The sequence below is a fragment of the Salvia hispanica genome, chromosome 6, assembly GCF_023119035.1.
Source record: "Salvia hispanica cultivar TCC Black 2014 chromosome 6, UniMelb_Shisp_WGS_1.0, whole genome shotgun sequence".
NCBI lineage: Eukaryota > Viridiplantae > Streptophyta > Magnoliopsida > Lamiales > Lamiaceae > Salvia > Salvia hispanica.
In genome coordinates, this window is record NC_062970.1 from 47,667,976 (window position 1) to 47,682,382 (window position 14,407).

General features: G+C 32.4%; 2 protein-coding genes across 2 annotated transcripts; one reads left to right on the plus strand and one right to left on the minus strand.

Annotated features, from left to right (window-relative positions):
• Positions 1-358: 358 nt before the first annotated feature.
• Positions 359-1,813, plus strand: LOC125195946 (transcription factor MYB102-like). The gene is made up of 3 exons (XM_048094248.1): positions 359-537; positions 630-759; positions 1,154-1,813. The coding sequence occupies exons 1-3, from the start codon at positions 405-407 to the stop codon at positions 1,719-1,721; spliced, it is 831 nt and encodes a 276-aa protein (XP_047950205.1). The 5' UTR covers positions 359-404; the 3' UTR covers positions 1,722-1,813.
• A 3,303-nt stretch (positions 1,814-5,116) lies between these two features.
• LOC125195947 (cytochrome b6-f complex iron-sulfur subunit 1, chloroplastic-like) lies at positions 5,117-7,677 on the minus strand. The gene is made up of 5 exons (XM_048094249.1): positions 7,522-7,677; positions 7,218-7,438; positions 6,070-6,187; positions 5,790-5,972; positions 5,117-5,422 (listed from the first exon to the last, which is right to left on the minus strand). The coding sequence occupies exons 1-5, from the start codon at positions 7,564-7,566 to the stop codon at positions 5,321-5,323; spliced, it is 669 nt and encodes a 222-aa protein (XP_047950206.1). The 5' UTR covers positions 7,567-7,677; the 3' UTR covers positions 5,117-5,320.
• Between the last annotated feature and the right edge of the window lie 6,730 nt (positions 7,678-14,407).

Consider the following 14,407-nt stretch of genomic DNA (forward strand, 5'->3'; position numbering starts at 1 on the left):
TAGTTCAGACTTAGTGTAAAAGTGTATCATGAGTCTGCAGATCAAACAATTGAGTTTTTCAATAGCACCTATGGCCAACCATAGGATCAGTCGACCCCACTCGACCCCACCTATATGCGTCACTGCCGTACAACACACAAGAGAGAGAAAAAGTTGTACCATAATTTGCAAGAATTTTACCCTCATCACCTTGAGATATAACAACACACAAGAGAGAGATAGATAATGGACGGCGCCAATCACATTGACTTCAATCCATTTACCACACTGTTCCATTTACTTTCTATAAATAGAAGATGTTTGTGATCACTTTCTTAACAATATCACACTTTTTCTTACAAAACATCATATTCTTCTCCCAAAATCTGTGCAAAACTAATCATATTTCTTCTCACTCATCAAGAATGGGAAGATCACCTTGCTGCGACAAAAATGGCCTCAAGAAGGGGCCGTGGACGCCCGAAGAAGACGAGAAGCTCAGTCGATACATCCACGCCCACGGTGCCGGAAATTGGAGAAATCTTCCCAAAAATGCTGGTATCATATATTTAGATCATAGTATTAGTATCAATACATACATATTAGTATGTGATTGGATTAAATAAACAATATATATGCATATGTTATAGGTCTTGAAAGATGTGGGAAGAGTTGTAGGCTGCGTTGGATTAATTACTTGAGGCCAGATATCAAAAGAGGAAGATTTTCATTTGAAGAAGAAGAAACTATAATCCAACTTCATAGTGTTCTTGGCAACAAGTAAGATTCATTTCTAATCATCATTTTTCAATTATTTAAAAAATTGATACTCTCTCTCCTTCCTATTATAATTGTCATGTTGTATAAACAAAAAAGGTTCTACACATAAAGTTGCTTATATCTATCGAGCCCTATTATTTTACATATGAAATGCAGTTTTCTTAATATTCGTGCCGAAAAGTAACATCTTACTTTTACTGGTAATAAACATCGGTCGTTACTTCACTAAAATTATGCACTTTCTATTTTTAATAAATACTTATATTGAGACTCATTCTACACTCATCTCTTTCACGAAAAAAAATTATTATTTGTGGATGGTACGAGTTTTAAATAATTAGCTTAATTTTACATTTTAGACCACTAAAATTATTTTCTCTTATGATTTATCTAGATGGTCGGCGATTGCCGAGCGTCTGCCCGGGAGAACAGACAACGAGATAAAAAACTACTGGAACACCCACGTCCGGAAGCGTCTGCTCCGGACGGGGATCGACCCAGTGACCCACGCGCCTCGTCTCGACATGCTCGACCTCTCGTCGCTCCTCACCTCGCCGCAGCTCAACCTGGCGAGCCTCCTCCGCCTCCAGACGCTCCTAAACCCGGAGGCGCTGAGGCTCGCCATGAGCCTCGCATCGAGCCACGGCGGCGGCGGCGGCGCTCAGCTCCTACAAAATCAACCACAAGCGGCGGTCCAACCTAATCACTTTGAAAACATTGTTGATCAACAAATTCCACCAAATCCAATCAACAATGATTCGTTTCAATGTCAACAAATGGTTCAAGACAATTTGATGGGGGCAAATTTGTCACAAAACTCGAGTTTCGAAAATGTTAATTTGGATTCATTTTCTCTCAATAGATCTCCTTCGATTATCAATGGAGGAGGAGAAGATGAGAGAGAGAGATTCTGCAGTGATTTGTTGAGATTTGAGAGTTTGAATTTTGAAGATTTCATGTAAAATTTGTTTTTTTTTAATCTAGTGTTGTTATTGATTTAGTTGGGGAATTCTTTTGTAATTTCTATATGTATACTACTATTTTTTATGTTTTTTTAATATATTTTTTCATGTTCAATTTCAATTTAGGTGAATATTAACAGGTGTGAATTCTCAGTTTAACTAAGTGCTTTTTTTCTTTTTAATTTTGTTTTTTTAGGTTGAGCCGAATTGCTATTTCAAAGGCCTTTTCGTTTTTTGAGAAATGAAAAACTCGTGTTCTTTATACAATATTAAAAAGTTGAGTTTTGTCTTTATATTAGTTTTTGTTTTGTAATTAAAAACTTACATTTAAAATACAAAGAAATGTGGATTTCTGATATCATTTGATATTGTGACTTACTCCCTCCGTCTGTAAATTGCAGTCTTATTTAATCATGACATGAATTTTAAAAATGATTAAGAAAAATGGGTGAAAGTAATTAGTGAAATTATGAGTCTCACTTGTATATATTAGTTTTAAATAAAATATGAGTGGAATGAGTTAGTGGAATTTGAGGTCTTTTTACTATTTATAGTAATAATGAACTGGAAATTCTATTCGCAAATGGACCAAAATTGGAAAACGAGACTCGTATATGCGAACGAAGGGAGTATTAGCTTTTTCTCCTCTATATTAATATTAATTGATGTTGAAAGAATTGCCGACTTTATATCGATAGTCATAACGTTGCATATCCTCTATAATAGTAGTAACCAATAAAGTCCAATACATAAGATGAAAAATATGGCCACTAATAGAAATTGCGTTCTTTTTTCTACGCATAATCATTTTTATTGAAACAAAATACCATACTTAAGATAAAAGGTTGACAACATTCTCTCAACATTACACATTTTCTTGAGATAGCTCTCAAAATTATACATAATGTATATATAAAACTCAAATTATTTTAATTCTTTTCAATATTGGTTGATTCATCTACCGATGCCGGAGTACGAGCCTGGATGTGAGCAAACGGCTTCCCAACATAACCCGCCGCCACCGCTGAAATGCGGTCAATCTGCATGACACGTATCGATGAAGTGAAACACTAAATTTATAAGAAAATGACAAAATATTTTCAATTATACATGTATGAGACTATTTAGGTTTTGTCACTAATTATTTTATCATTCGGAAAACTACTTGGTGGTTTGAGATTTTTGGATTACGAAAAAAAAAATCATTCGGAAAACTAATTGATCAATTTACCTCCTCTCTTAGTCGAGCATTCTCCATCCTGAGCTGACGCTCATCGAGAGACACATCGCTAATAGAGGCCATGCGACCACAAGCAGGGCAGCTCGCGTTGCTAAGCGCTTCTTTGTATCTCATGTTTTCAGCCCTAAGCCTCTCATTTTCGGCCCTAAGATGCCGGTTTTGCTCCCGCTCATGTTTCGACTGCATATATTTAAAAATATTTAGAGCCACACCCTTCTTCGGGCTTGCGAAAATTATTATTTTTAATATAACTTTTATTATAGTAATTTTTTGATTGAACATATATAAATTATTATTTATAATTAATAGTAAAATTAATTAGAAAAATAATAGTAATAAATTTACCTTCATTTGAGTACGCTTATTTTGGAACCAAAATTTAATCTGCAACGGCTCCAACCTTAATGCCAAACTAAGTTCATTTCTTTGCTTGGCGTCAGGATGAGGACATTCTTTGAAAAAACTACAAAAAATATTAATTCGATTTAAATATTACCACCAAAATTTTAAAATAATAACAAAATTTCAATAAAAAAATGAAAACTAAAAAATTACGCTTCCATTGCATGAATCTGATGCATGGTGTGGCGATGGTAGCGCTTCCTCTTGTTTTGGCGATTTTCGGTCGAGTTGAGGTCGACAATGTCGTCACCACTAGACTTGTCGTCAACCTCTTCGCCGTTGATCCTGCGATCTTCCTCCCCTTCGGAAAAGTTTGATTTTGAGTCCATCCTTTCCTGTGCTACATATGTTAGTCGATTAATTAAGAGTTAATTGCCTGTAAATTCACGAACTATACCTAAATATTTTATTCGATAAAGAATTTTATGATGAAATGTATATTTCCGTGCTATATTATAACAATCAAATTTCAATAATGAAGAGACATGTAGAATGAAACAACTTATGAATTCTGATCATAAAAAATACTCACTTTTGAAGAGGTAAAGAAGAAACTACAAAGAGGAAATAAAAGTGATTGCAAGCGACAGAATTTATTGACAAAATTAGTAGAAATTGAGAAATTTTAATAAATAGAGGAGTGAGACAATTGTAAAGTGGAAAATAGAAAAATTAGGAAAATAAATCTATATTATAGAGCATAAATTATAAAAAAAAAATTCTAAACCCTAATGTGAAATAATATTTGATTTCATAATTAAATAAGCTTGTAAACTAAAATAGGTTTTATTTGTATATACTTCGTGTATTTACAGACAATTAAATTCCGATATTGTAGAACGCGTATGGGAAATTATAATAAATTCATATTACGTTCGAATCGCGGCTTAGAGATTTTTTAGAATAAATGGTCCATGATTTTAATTTTATTTTTCTAGAGGATTTATGCTCCTTTATTAATTAGATGCACCAATAATTTTCACTCCAACATGTAGGGTATCTAGCAATATGGTTCTCAAAATCAATATTGTCATAATGAATTGATAAAGAAAGAGATTATAGATGAAGATTATATTTAATTTGCAAATTTTGTAGATGCTAAGAACACACTATGGGTGAAATGATTAATTATGAGATTGATTGTTCATCTGAATTTGTAAATGTAGATAGATATGGCAATGAAATAATGTTGATACTCTTTTAATTACTTGCATGTAAATGTAAAAAACTAAAATTGTTATCTTTTTACTTGGAAAAGTAAAATTAATAAAATTTTCCACGCACATACGAGTATTCACAAGTCAGACCTATATTATTCACGCATCACACATGTTTTTAAGTCCATATAAGTCCATACCCAGACACCCATGGGCCTAAATTCAGCCCAACATATATTATTCATAGTCCTAAACACTTGGTGGAAACAAATGTTAATCATCAAATTTCTAATTAATATGGGCTTCAAATATTGTCCTTTAAATGGGCTTTCTCGAATTATTTGTGTTTTACAATATGATTGTCCCACCACCTGACGTGAGCATTATTTGTAAACATCACCCTTGATTAATGTATATTAACATTATTTGTTTTAAATTATATACTTACTTTTTGTTACAATACCTCAAAATTTATTAATAGAGTTATTAATTTTACAAATTACTTAAAAATAAAAACTCGAATGATTCATTTTTTCTATAATTTAAATATATATATGAGATTCTTACAAATGATGCTCAAATAAAATACTCCAATATACCATAAAATCTTCTATATATGTATATAGACCAAGAATATGGGGGTATGCAATATCTTGCATAAAATCCAACACTATGATTTACACAAATTATAATTTATAGGTATGTGTCAAAATTACATGGTAACATCAAGTTTATCTTGAGGCCTTACATTCATTCATAGAGAAGTTGTGAATACACAAATGGGAATGCTCTAGAGAGATCTAAGACCACCATGGCTCCTCTCCAGTTCTAAAATCAGTCTCCACCCATGGAACAAAAATCACCTTCCCATCATCAATATCTGCATGAGCCAAAGCCAAAGACTGCACAACCAAAATATATTACAAATCACATCACCACTTAATTAACAAATATGAAAACAAGAGCTTTGTTAAATTTATATATTTTCTTTAAATTCAAATTCAAATTCAAGATGATAGTAATAAGCTCTATGTAATCCTACAAACACCCTGTATTTCTAACTTTGGAAAGTCTTGTGTGAGACTGTCTGATGAGTCTGGTCAAGAAAACAGATCCAAATCCATATTTCAAAACAATTCAAAATACGGATTGAAATATGGTTTGGATTCACGTCTTGACCAGTCTCACATTAAGACGGTTAAAAGTGTACAAGAGCAAGAAGATGATATTTTTGTCCCAATATATACGAGATGTAACACGAAAACATACCAAGGGAGCAGGTCCTCTGACAACTTTCCCTTGGTTGTTGTATTGTGATCCGTGGCACGGGCACATGAACTTGTTCTCAGCCTTGTTCCACGGCACAACACAACCAAGATGAGTGCAGACGGCGTTGATACCATAGGTTGCAAGTGTTTTGTCGTTCTCCACAACGAGGTACGTAGGATCACCCTGAAAATCACCAAAGAATCAAACCTATCCTTTCAACATATGAAAGTAGGAATCCTATCCTTAAAATAGCTCATATTGAATCATTGATTTGCATTACCTTCAATCCCTGCGTGAGGGTCCGGTCACCGGGTCCGTGCGTTTTGATCCATTCCTCTGCAACGATGTCGTTCCCCAAAGCATCCTTTGCCGGAGTGCCACCACCACCCCCTCCAGAACTGTCATCGGTAACCACACAAACACAAACATTGAGTAAAAAAAAACAGTATACTACTGGTATTAACTAAAATTTGATCATTGATTTTTAAATGATTTTTTATTTGTATACAATTATGCAATTCTATGTATTTGACGTCATTGTCAAATGAGTAAAAGTCAATTTTAGTCCTAAACATATAATCAAAATATGAACTTGGTCCAAAACATTCACTTCTTGAAAAACATGCCATAACAAATGAAATCCTTGTCGAATGAGTCCTTTTTTTATGGTTCAGTAAAAAAAACTAACGGTCACGCCTCTGTACCATTAGCGTTTACCGTTAGTTTTTTGACTGAACGGTGAAAAAAAAGGATTACTTCGGTGACATTTTCATTTATTGTGGGCTCGTTTTTCAGAAAGTGAATGTTCTTGACCAAATTCGTATTTTAGTCATATGTTTAGGACCAAAATTGACATTTACTCTTGTCAAATTATGGTATTTTCCTCGAACCACAAACTTTACCTTCCGTTTCTTATTTCCCAAACCAATCCAAATAAGATATTTTCTGCAAACACTTATTCTACATGGGCAACCGTGAAACGTGTATGATATTTTATACTCCCTCCGTCCTATGTTACTCGCACTTTTCATTTTAGACTAAATTTGGGATTGATTTTTTAGTGTAATTAAATTAGAATTTTAAGTGTAACGAGACATCACTTAGTACAATAATTCTTAACATAAACTAAGATATTGATTAAATGTATTAATTCTAACTTAAACCATAAATAGTGTAAGGAGTTTGTGACGAGCCGAAAAGCAACAGTGCAAATAACATGGGACGGAAGGAGTACAACTTTTTAAGTTCGTGAGAAGTACGACAAAAGCCACGTTGATTTAGTTAGCCAAGTAGGATAAAAGAAAAGCCATATGATTTGAACTTAGTACGATATAGTGATTGACCTACAGTAATAAATACTCCATATAACAAACGAAATGTAAAATCTGTGATATTTTAAATCAAAGTAGAGGGAGAGAGAAAACAAACCCAGGTGGAACAAAGAAGTAAGTGTAGGGCAACAACATCCCGGTTGAAGGAAGAGCAATGGCGCCGAGAAGCAGCAGATTCATCAGCTCTCTCTTCCCCATATCCGGCACCCGGTCGGCCGGCACGCTGGCCATGCACCTAACCTTCATCCCCTTCCCCTTTCCGACCTTCACCGCCGCCAAATTTGTGCAACGGTTCATCCCATTCTTGCTGCAGCAGAGCTGATCGATCGATTGATTAATTAATTAGCCTCACAAATTGATTTTTTGAATTAGGGATTGATGAGTGAGTGAGATTAAGTTACCTGAGAAGGGATGATGGAGGAGGAGAGCGTTGTTGAGGAAGCCATTGGTGGGGAGTTTGTGTGGAAAGAAGTTGATTTTGAGCTAAGTTGGTGATTTTGATCAAGTGGTGGCCACAAGCCTATGGGATAAGGTGATATGGTATTGGAAGCCACATGTTTGGTTGGGCTTTATTTGGTATTCAATTAATTTTTATTGCTATTGACAAAACAACTAATTATACTCTCCCTCCTCTCATAAAAAATAGAGGCTTTGAGGACAGCAAACGTTTTAATACTTTGCATTTTTCAATTTCGGTCTAAATTTGGAATTAATTTTTTAGTCTAATTAAATTAAAATTTTAAGTGTAATGAAACATCACTTAATAAAGAAGCACTTAACTAAACCTAACATGTACATTAAATTTAACTTAAGCTAGGAATAATGTAAGTAGTTTGGGACGAGTCGAAATGGAATAGTGCAAGTAAAATGGGACGGAGGGAATATAGAATTGATCAAGTAGGAGAAATGTAGAAAGAAAAAGTGATTGAAACATTGTTACTGGAAAAATGAGACGCGCCTTATGAGAAAATACTTCATTCGTCCGCGATTAGGAGTCTTATTTCTTGGTGACACGAGTTTTAAAAAAAGTTAAGAAAAGTGGGTGAAAAAAAATTAGTGGAATATGAGTCACACTTGTATATATTAATTTTTGATAAAAGTGAGTGAAATGAGTTAGTGGAATGTGAGACCATATTACCATTTAACGTAAAAGTGAATTGAGATTCATATTCGCGGATGAAGGGAGTAATATACTTTCTAAAAATAGAAAGTGGCTATTTTTGTGAGGCCAAAATGAGGAAAAATGACTATTCTTATGAGATGGAGAAAGTAATAATCTGCCAGAATTATTGACCTCACTATAAATTCTAGACATGATTTTAATCTAAAATCAGATATATTTAAATTTGGTATCTTTGATTGCAATTTAAAAGGAATGAATTTACAGAAGCTTAGTAATCAGAATCAAGAAAGGGGTTTGTTAAAATCTCTGATTTAGTTGATCAATAAGTGTTATTCCAACAAATATTTTGTCAGCTTTATTAGAGGAAATATCTTAGGTTAATAAAACTATCTCTGTCTTAAAAATACTACTCTCTTGGTATAAAAAAATGGATCACCTTTCTTGGTCCGGCCCAAACCTATTGGATTTTGAATACTTTAATCAATTTCGGGCCCAAATATTGTAATGATTGGTATTTATAAAATCATTTTCTTTTTATAACCACCAAACTAATTAGAATATAATATTATTTAATTTGACATTTGTTTCCTTCAAACCTCACAACTTAAAAATCCAAAAATCAATAGTATATTTGATGGGTAAGTTGCATGTATTATTTGATGAATCTTATCCTATGAGTTGTCGTTCAATTACAATCTATATTAACATTCACATACAAAATAATGTGTTTTGTTGACAAAGATTATTTAGTAGGAGCATCAATGTTCAATTATTGACAAAGGTTTATGCTACATATGTTTCAATTTGTTAATGATCAGATCTTGACCAAATTATGAGACTGAGATTTGAATTAATTGGCCGCATTTGGAATTAACTGTATACATATATGATAGTACTTCCTCCGTTTTACTATAAGCGAGTCACATTCATTTTTGTGATATCCTATCATAAGTAAGTCAATTTTTTAGTAAAAAATCTTCTCTCTTACTTTAACTCTTCACCTACTTTCTTCTCTCTTTACTCTTATACTCCCTCCGTCCCAGTTTTATAGTCACATTTTGCCATAAAAGTCCGTCTCATATTTATAGTCACATTTAGAATTTTTCATATTTGGACATAAAATTTTACCTCATTATTCACTAAAATTACACTCAAATGTCATTATCAACACAAAAATAAAAAACCAAAAAGTCAACAAGGGACCCACCTTCAACTAACTCACTTAATTTATTACACACTCTTTCATCTCACTTAATTTATTACACACTCTTTCATCTCACTTCATTTATTACACACTCCACCATCTCACTCTTCCATCTCACTTCATTTATTACACAATTCATCATCTCACTTCATTAATTACACACTACACCAATTCCTTAAAACTCGTGCCCTAACTAAATGTGACTATAAATGTGGGACGGAGGGAGTACTTTTTTCTTTGTCATACTTTATCTCTTCACTTTAACTCGTTAAAAATCAATTTCTTAAATCTCGCCCGATGATCATCAACGAATATAGATTACTCTTGGTAAATTTGTCGGTAATATATATGTTTGTTTGTGCAATTCTCCATTGATTTTGTTCATATTGGATGAGCTAAATTAGAGCTTGAAATGTGGCCTATTGATGTGGGGTTGGACATGGGTTAAATACAATACCATTTTGATGAATCATTTACACCTCAATTATTCATTCCTATATTCAAACAAATTATCCGAATTCAGAAGAAAACTCTTCATGTGTCCTTTTTTCATCATCTTTTCCAACTTAACAACAAATATATATAGGACAACCAAAAATCTTATCCCAGGTAACATGGAGAAAGCATGGAAACAGAACAACACTTATAGATCGAAAAAATATAACTAGTACTCCCTCCGTCTCACCGAAGATGATTCACATTTCTTTTTAGTTTATCCCAGTCAAAATGATCGTTACTAGAAATAAAAACACATTTATCTCTACTTTATTCTCCCCACTTAATACACAAAATAAAGCAGTATAAAATTTCGTGCGGCCAAGAAAGAGATCATCTTCCTAGAAACAGATAGAATAGATTGTAATGAAAAAAAGGTCACGTGTGTAAATTAAAAAAGTATATTATTTAAGCAGATATAATTATATAAGAATTACAAAATGGTTGGTTCGCAATTGTTTTTTATAAAATTGAAACAATAATATTATCCTCTACTATAGTCACCCGAACTATTAACCTATTAATCAGACAAATTATTTTATCAGTTAAAGTTGCATTTCATTATTTGATTAAGAGATTATCATTTAAATGACAGTTTTGAATTTTGATTGATTTTTGAAAAAATTTCCATAACTTTTAAAACTAAAATATAAAATCATAATTTTCCTAGTTTTTTCAGTTAACCAAAAATGGCAAAAATAAAAAAATAATATGACAAAATCAAATATAATGTGACAATAAAACGTGTTTTGGCCAAAATATGTTTTTCTATTGAGTGGTTTTGTTCTACATCGGTTTCACTTTTAATCATTTCAACAATTGCCAAAAAAATGAAAAAATATGATTTTATTTTTAGTTTAAAAATTATGAGAATTTTCAGAATTCAACAAAAAATTATGACCTAAATCACAATTATTTCCTTAAATAGTTATATAGTCCACGTGTCTTAGATTCATAACCCATTACCATTTTTGTGTAACATATTAATAGATTTCTCATTTCTCAATATAAATTTGGGAAATTCTTGTCGAAAATAAGCATGTCCGTCTGTCGGTGCTTGACATGTAGTTGTCGCCTCGTTATTTTTCGTCCTAAGTTTTTGTCTGCGTTCAATCATATAAGGACATTTGAAAAAAACATTAAATTTTTTTTTCAAGTACATAAAGAGCACCATCTGGTTTCTAGTTTTTGTTTGCATTACTTAAAATTAAAGATGTTGATGATGAATTAGCAATTGCACTACTTAAAAATGTTAGGAGTAGTTTATCAATCATATTGACAAAATCAGGTACGATAGATTCAACTTAAAAGACATTGATGGGATTCGAACTTAAGATATACTTTGGACTTCTATTTGTTTATCCTCAATAGTTTATTCTTGTCTATATATAGATTTTTGAAGTGGGCTGGGTTGGCTCAGTTGGATTGAGGCCCATGTCTGAAATGGGCCAGGTCGCACTGGGTTGTGCTTTTATATATATAACGAAGTCTATACCAACCTAATCATGCTCACTTGGTATAAGTGGACTAGTTGGGTTGTTCCTTAATCCCTATAGACCGGTTTAGGCTTTGAATGGGCTTGGGTTTGGACCGGTCCCCTACTAGTACTGACCCGCTACTACTGTTGAGTTGAACCAAGCTCGTTCCGTTTTCTAGGGCTGAGCCTATTGCAGAACAAATGTGGGACATTGAGTCCGTAACAGAGCCACTTGAGAAGTCTACTTCAACAATTGTTGACCTTTGTAATCAAACCTTTATAGACTCTTGCTTTAACTTTCTCTCAAACCAAAGCAAGAGAAGAATACTCCATCATAGAATCGAAAAAAAAAAAAAAAGTCATGCACTCTAGAAGGAAAGCTATAAACATGCATACATGTCCTCAATTTCATGAGACAAAGAGTGGGTGGGTATATGAATACGTATATATATGTAATTGTTCTAGAAAATGAAGAGACATAGATATGGGAGACATTTTCAATGGAATAACAATGAAAATTTGCAAAAAAAATTTCGTTATTGATTCTATTCTGAACTGCTATTACGTTGTTCATCAATTTTTAGATTTGACTATTTGAGCATTTCTAATGTTTAAAAATGTTAAGAAACTTAATGAATTGGTGTTTGGCTTCTTCCTATTTCGCTTTCTTTTTGCCTCTCCTTGGGTTTCTCCATTCATTATGACTTTCCCTATATATATTAAGTCAGCTTCTATATTATGTTATTATTAATATTAATTTCACCATTTCCATCAAAATCCAAACAAAAAACAAGATTTTACACGCGCAAATTAAAATTTCATATCCCCATAATCAACAAAGGAAAATGAAATGTGACAAGAGAACATTTACGATCATTTTACAAATTTAATTATACACTTTTAGTCCTTTTCTATTAGAATTATAATTTCTATACTTCTTTTCCGCCAGAAAATCCAGATATTTGGAATTTTCTGCAATGAATTTTTTGATATATATGTTAATTTCTTTTTCAAAAATTTATTCACCTGGAAATTTATTTTTTTAGGTGAAGAATTCATAATATGACAATAATTTTATATATTTGAGTGATATTTATTTTATTTAACCGATGAATGTTGTGATAGATTTATACAAGATGGTCATCGTGTAACACTTATGTTATTTATTCAACTTAATAAATTCTCTCTATTTATGATTTTGATGCATATTCAATCTAATTAATGTTTCTAATTATGAGTTTTCCTATCCTCCTAGATCAAAGTTGATTAATAGAAAGTCAATAAATTTGCTCTTTTTATTACCAAAATAGGCCTATGCAATTAATTTTAAATAGAACGGGATGAAAAAATTAGTCAAATTTATTAATTAGAGTGGTGAATTATGTCAAAGTTAGGTGTACACTTAGTGAAATAGTTTCAGTACATTGGGACCATGGTCATAGGCGACCTCAAATTTTAGGAATTAAATACATAAGAATTCAAGTATTAAATGATTGTACCCTAAGGCCTAAGATGCATTATTACATTAATATTAATTTACCATTTTTGTAATGTGTAATTAAATTTTCTCACCTTGTATATAACATGGTAAGCATATATAATAATTTTTGCTGTCGCTATTTTTGGTGCGCACTTAAAAACGAGGTGTGATGATGCGTTGATGACATTCAAAATTAATTCCATTTAATTTCATTTTCTTTTTAAACTTTGTCACTATAAATAAAAAATAAGGCAATCGTGAAATTTAAAAATCTATCAACACTATTGCTTATGAATAACAGTAGATCATAGTAATTCAATGTTCGTTTGAATATAGACAAATTAAATGTATATTATTTTCGTGTGTCGCATTTGTAACATATGATGATTGTTTAGATATCGACAACATGATTCTTAATAATTAATAAAATGACTGAATAATAAAAAAACACATGGTATACTGTATGACATAAAAATTAAATACACGATTACTTTATGCAATAACGTACTAATAAAGATACAAAGAACACACACATTCTGGCTAATGTATACAATGATTAAGTTTCCGAATAATTCATTTTGCAGTACAAATAATTTATGACAATTGCCCATTCCTCAAAATGCAGAATCAAAATACTATTCACATAAAAACTTAACAAGCCATTTTGTTTATTGTTTCACATTTTCGATACGTTGCTATATTCGCTGACACGAAATACGTACGCAATGGTCGCAATAAATTGAACAGAAGCTCAAATGCAAAAGAACAAAGGATTGTAACTGTAATTGCGCAAACCCTTTTGTTTATTGTTTCACATTTTTGACACGTTGCTATATCTGTCCACGAAAAATATGCAACTCCCAAAATAAACTGAGTAGAAACTCAAGTGCAAAAAGACAGAATATTGTAACCGTAAATTCCCATTGGCCATAAAATACCCTTGCTTTGTCCGTCATTAATTGTCTCATTCATGGACGGACGGACGCATGTGACCCCAACTACGGGTTTTACTATTACACACACACACACACTTCGCTCAAGAAGCGTGTCGACCCCAACTACGGGTTTTAGTATCACACACACACACAACCTCCCTAAGTTTTATACATACAAATACACACCAAGTATAAATCTTTCAATAATATTTCCCATGTATCCACGATAAAAAAATAAAAAAAAAATCATTTTACACTTTCTTCATCCGCGATATAATATTTCACATTATCATTTCGATGTATCCACAATCAGAAGTCTCATTTAGATTCTTTTGCTTTCCGCAAGCGAAACTTTCACGCTCAACCAAATCATCACACTCATAAACCACTATTCATACTCGACTAACTTTTTCCACCTGCTTTCCCAAGACCCGCAACGAAATTACAACGAGACACACAAATCGAGCAATTATAACAAAGAGTGTAGAGTGAAGTTGAAGTCTCCCTCTCCACATGACACCAACTCTATATAAACACCAACAACTAAAAACCATCACTCAAAAAAAGAGAGAA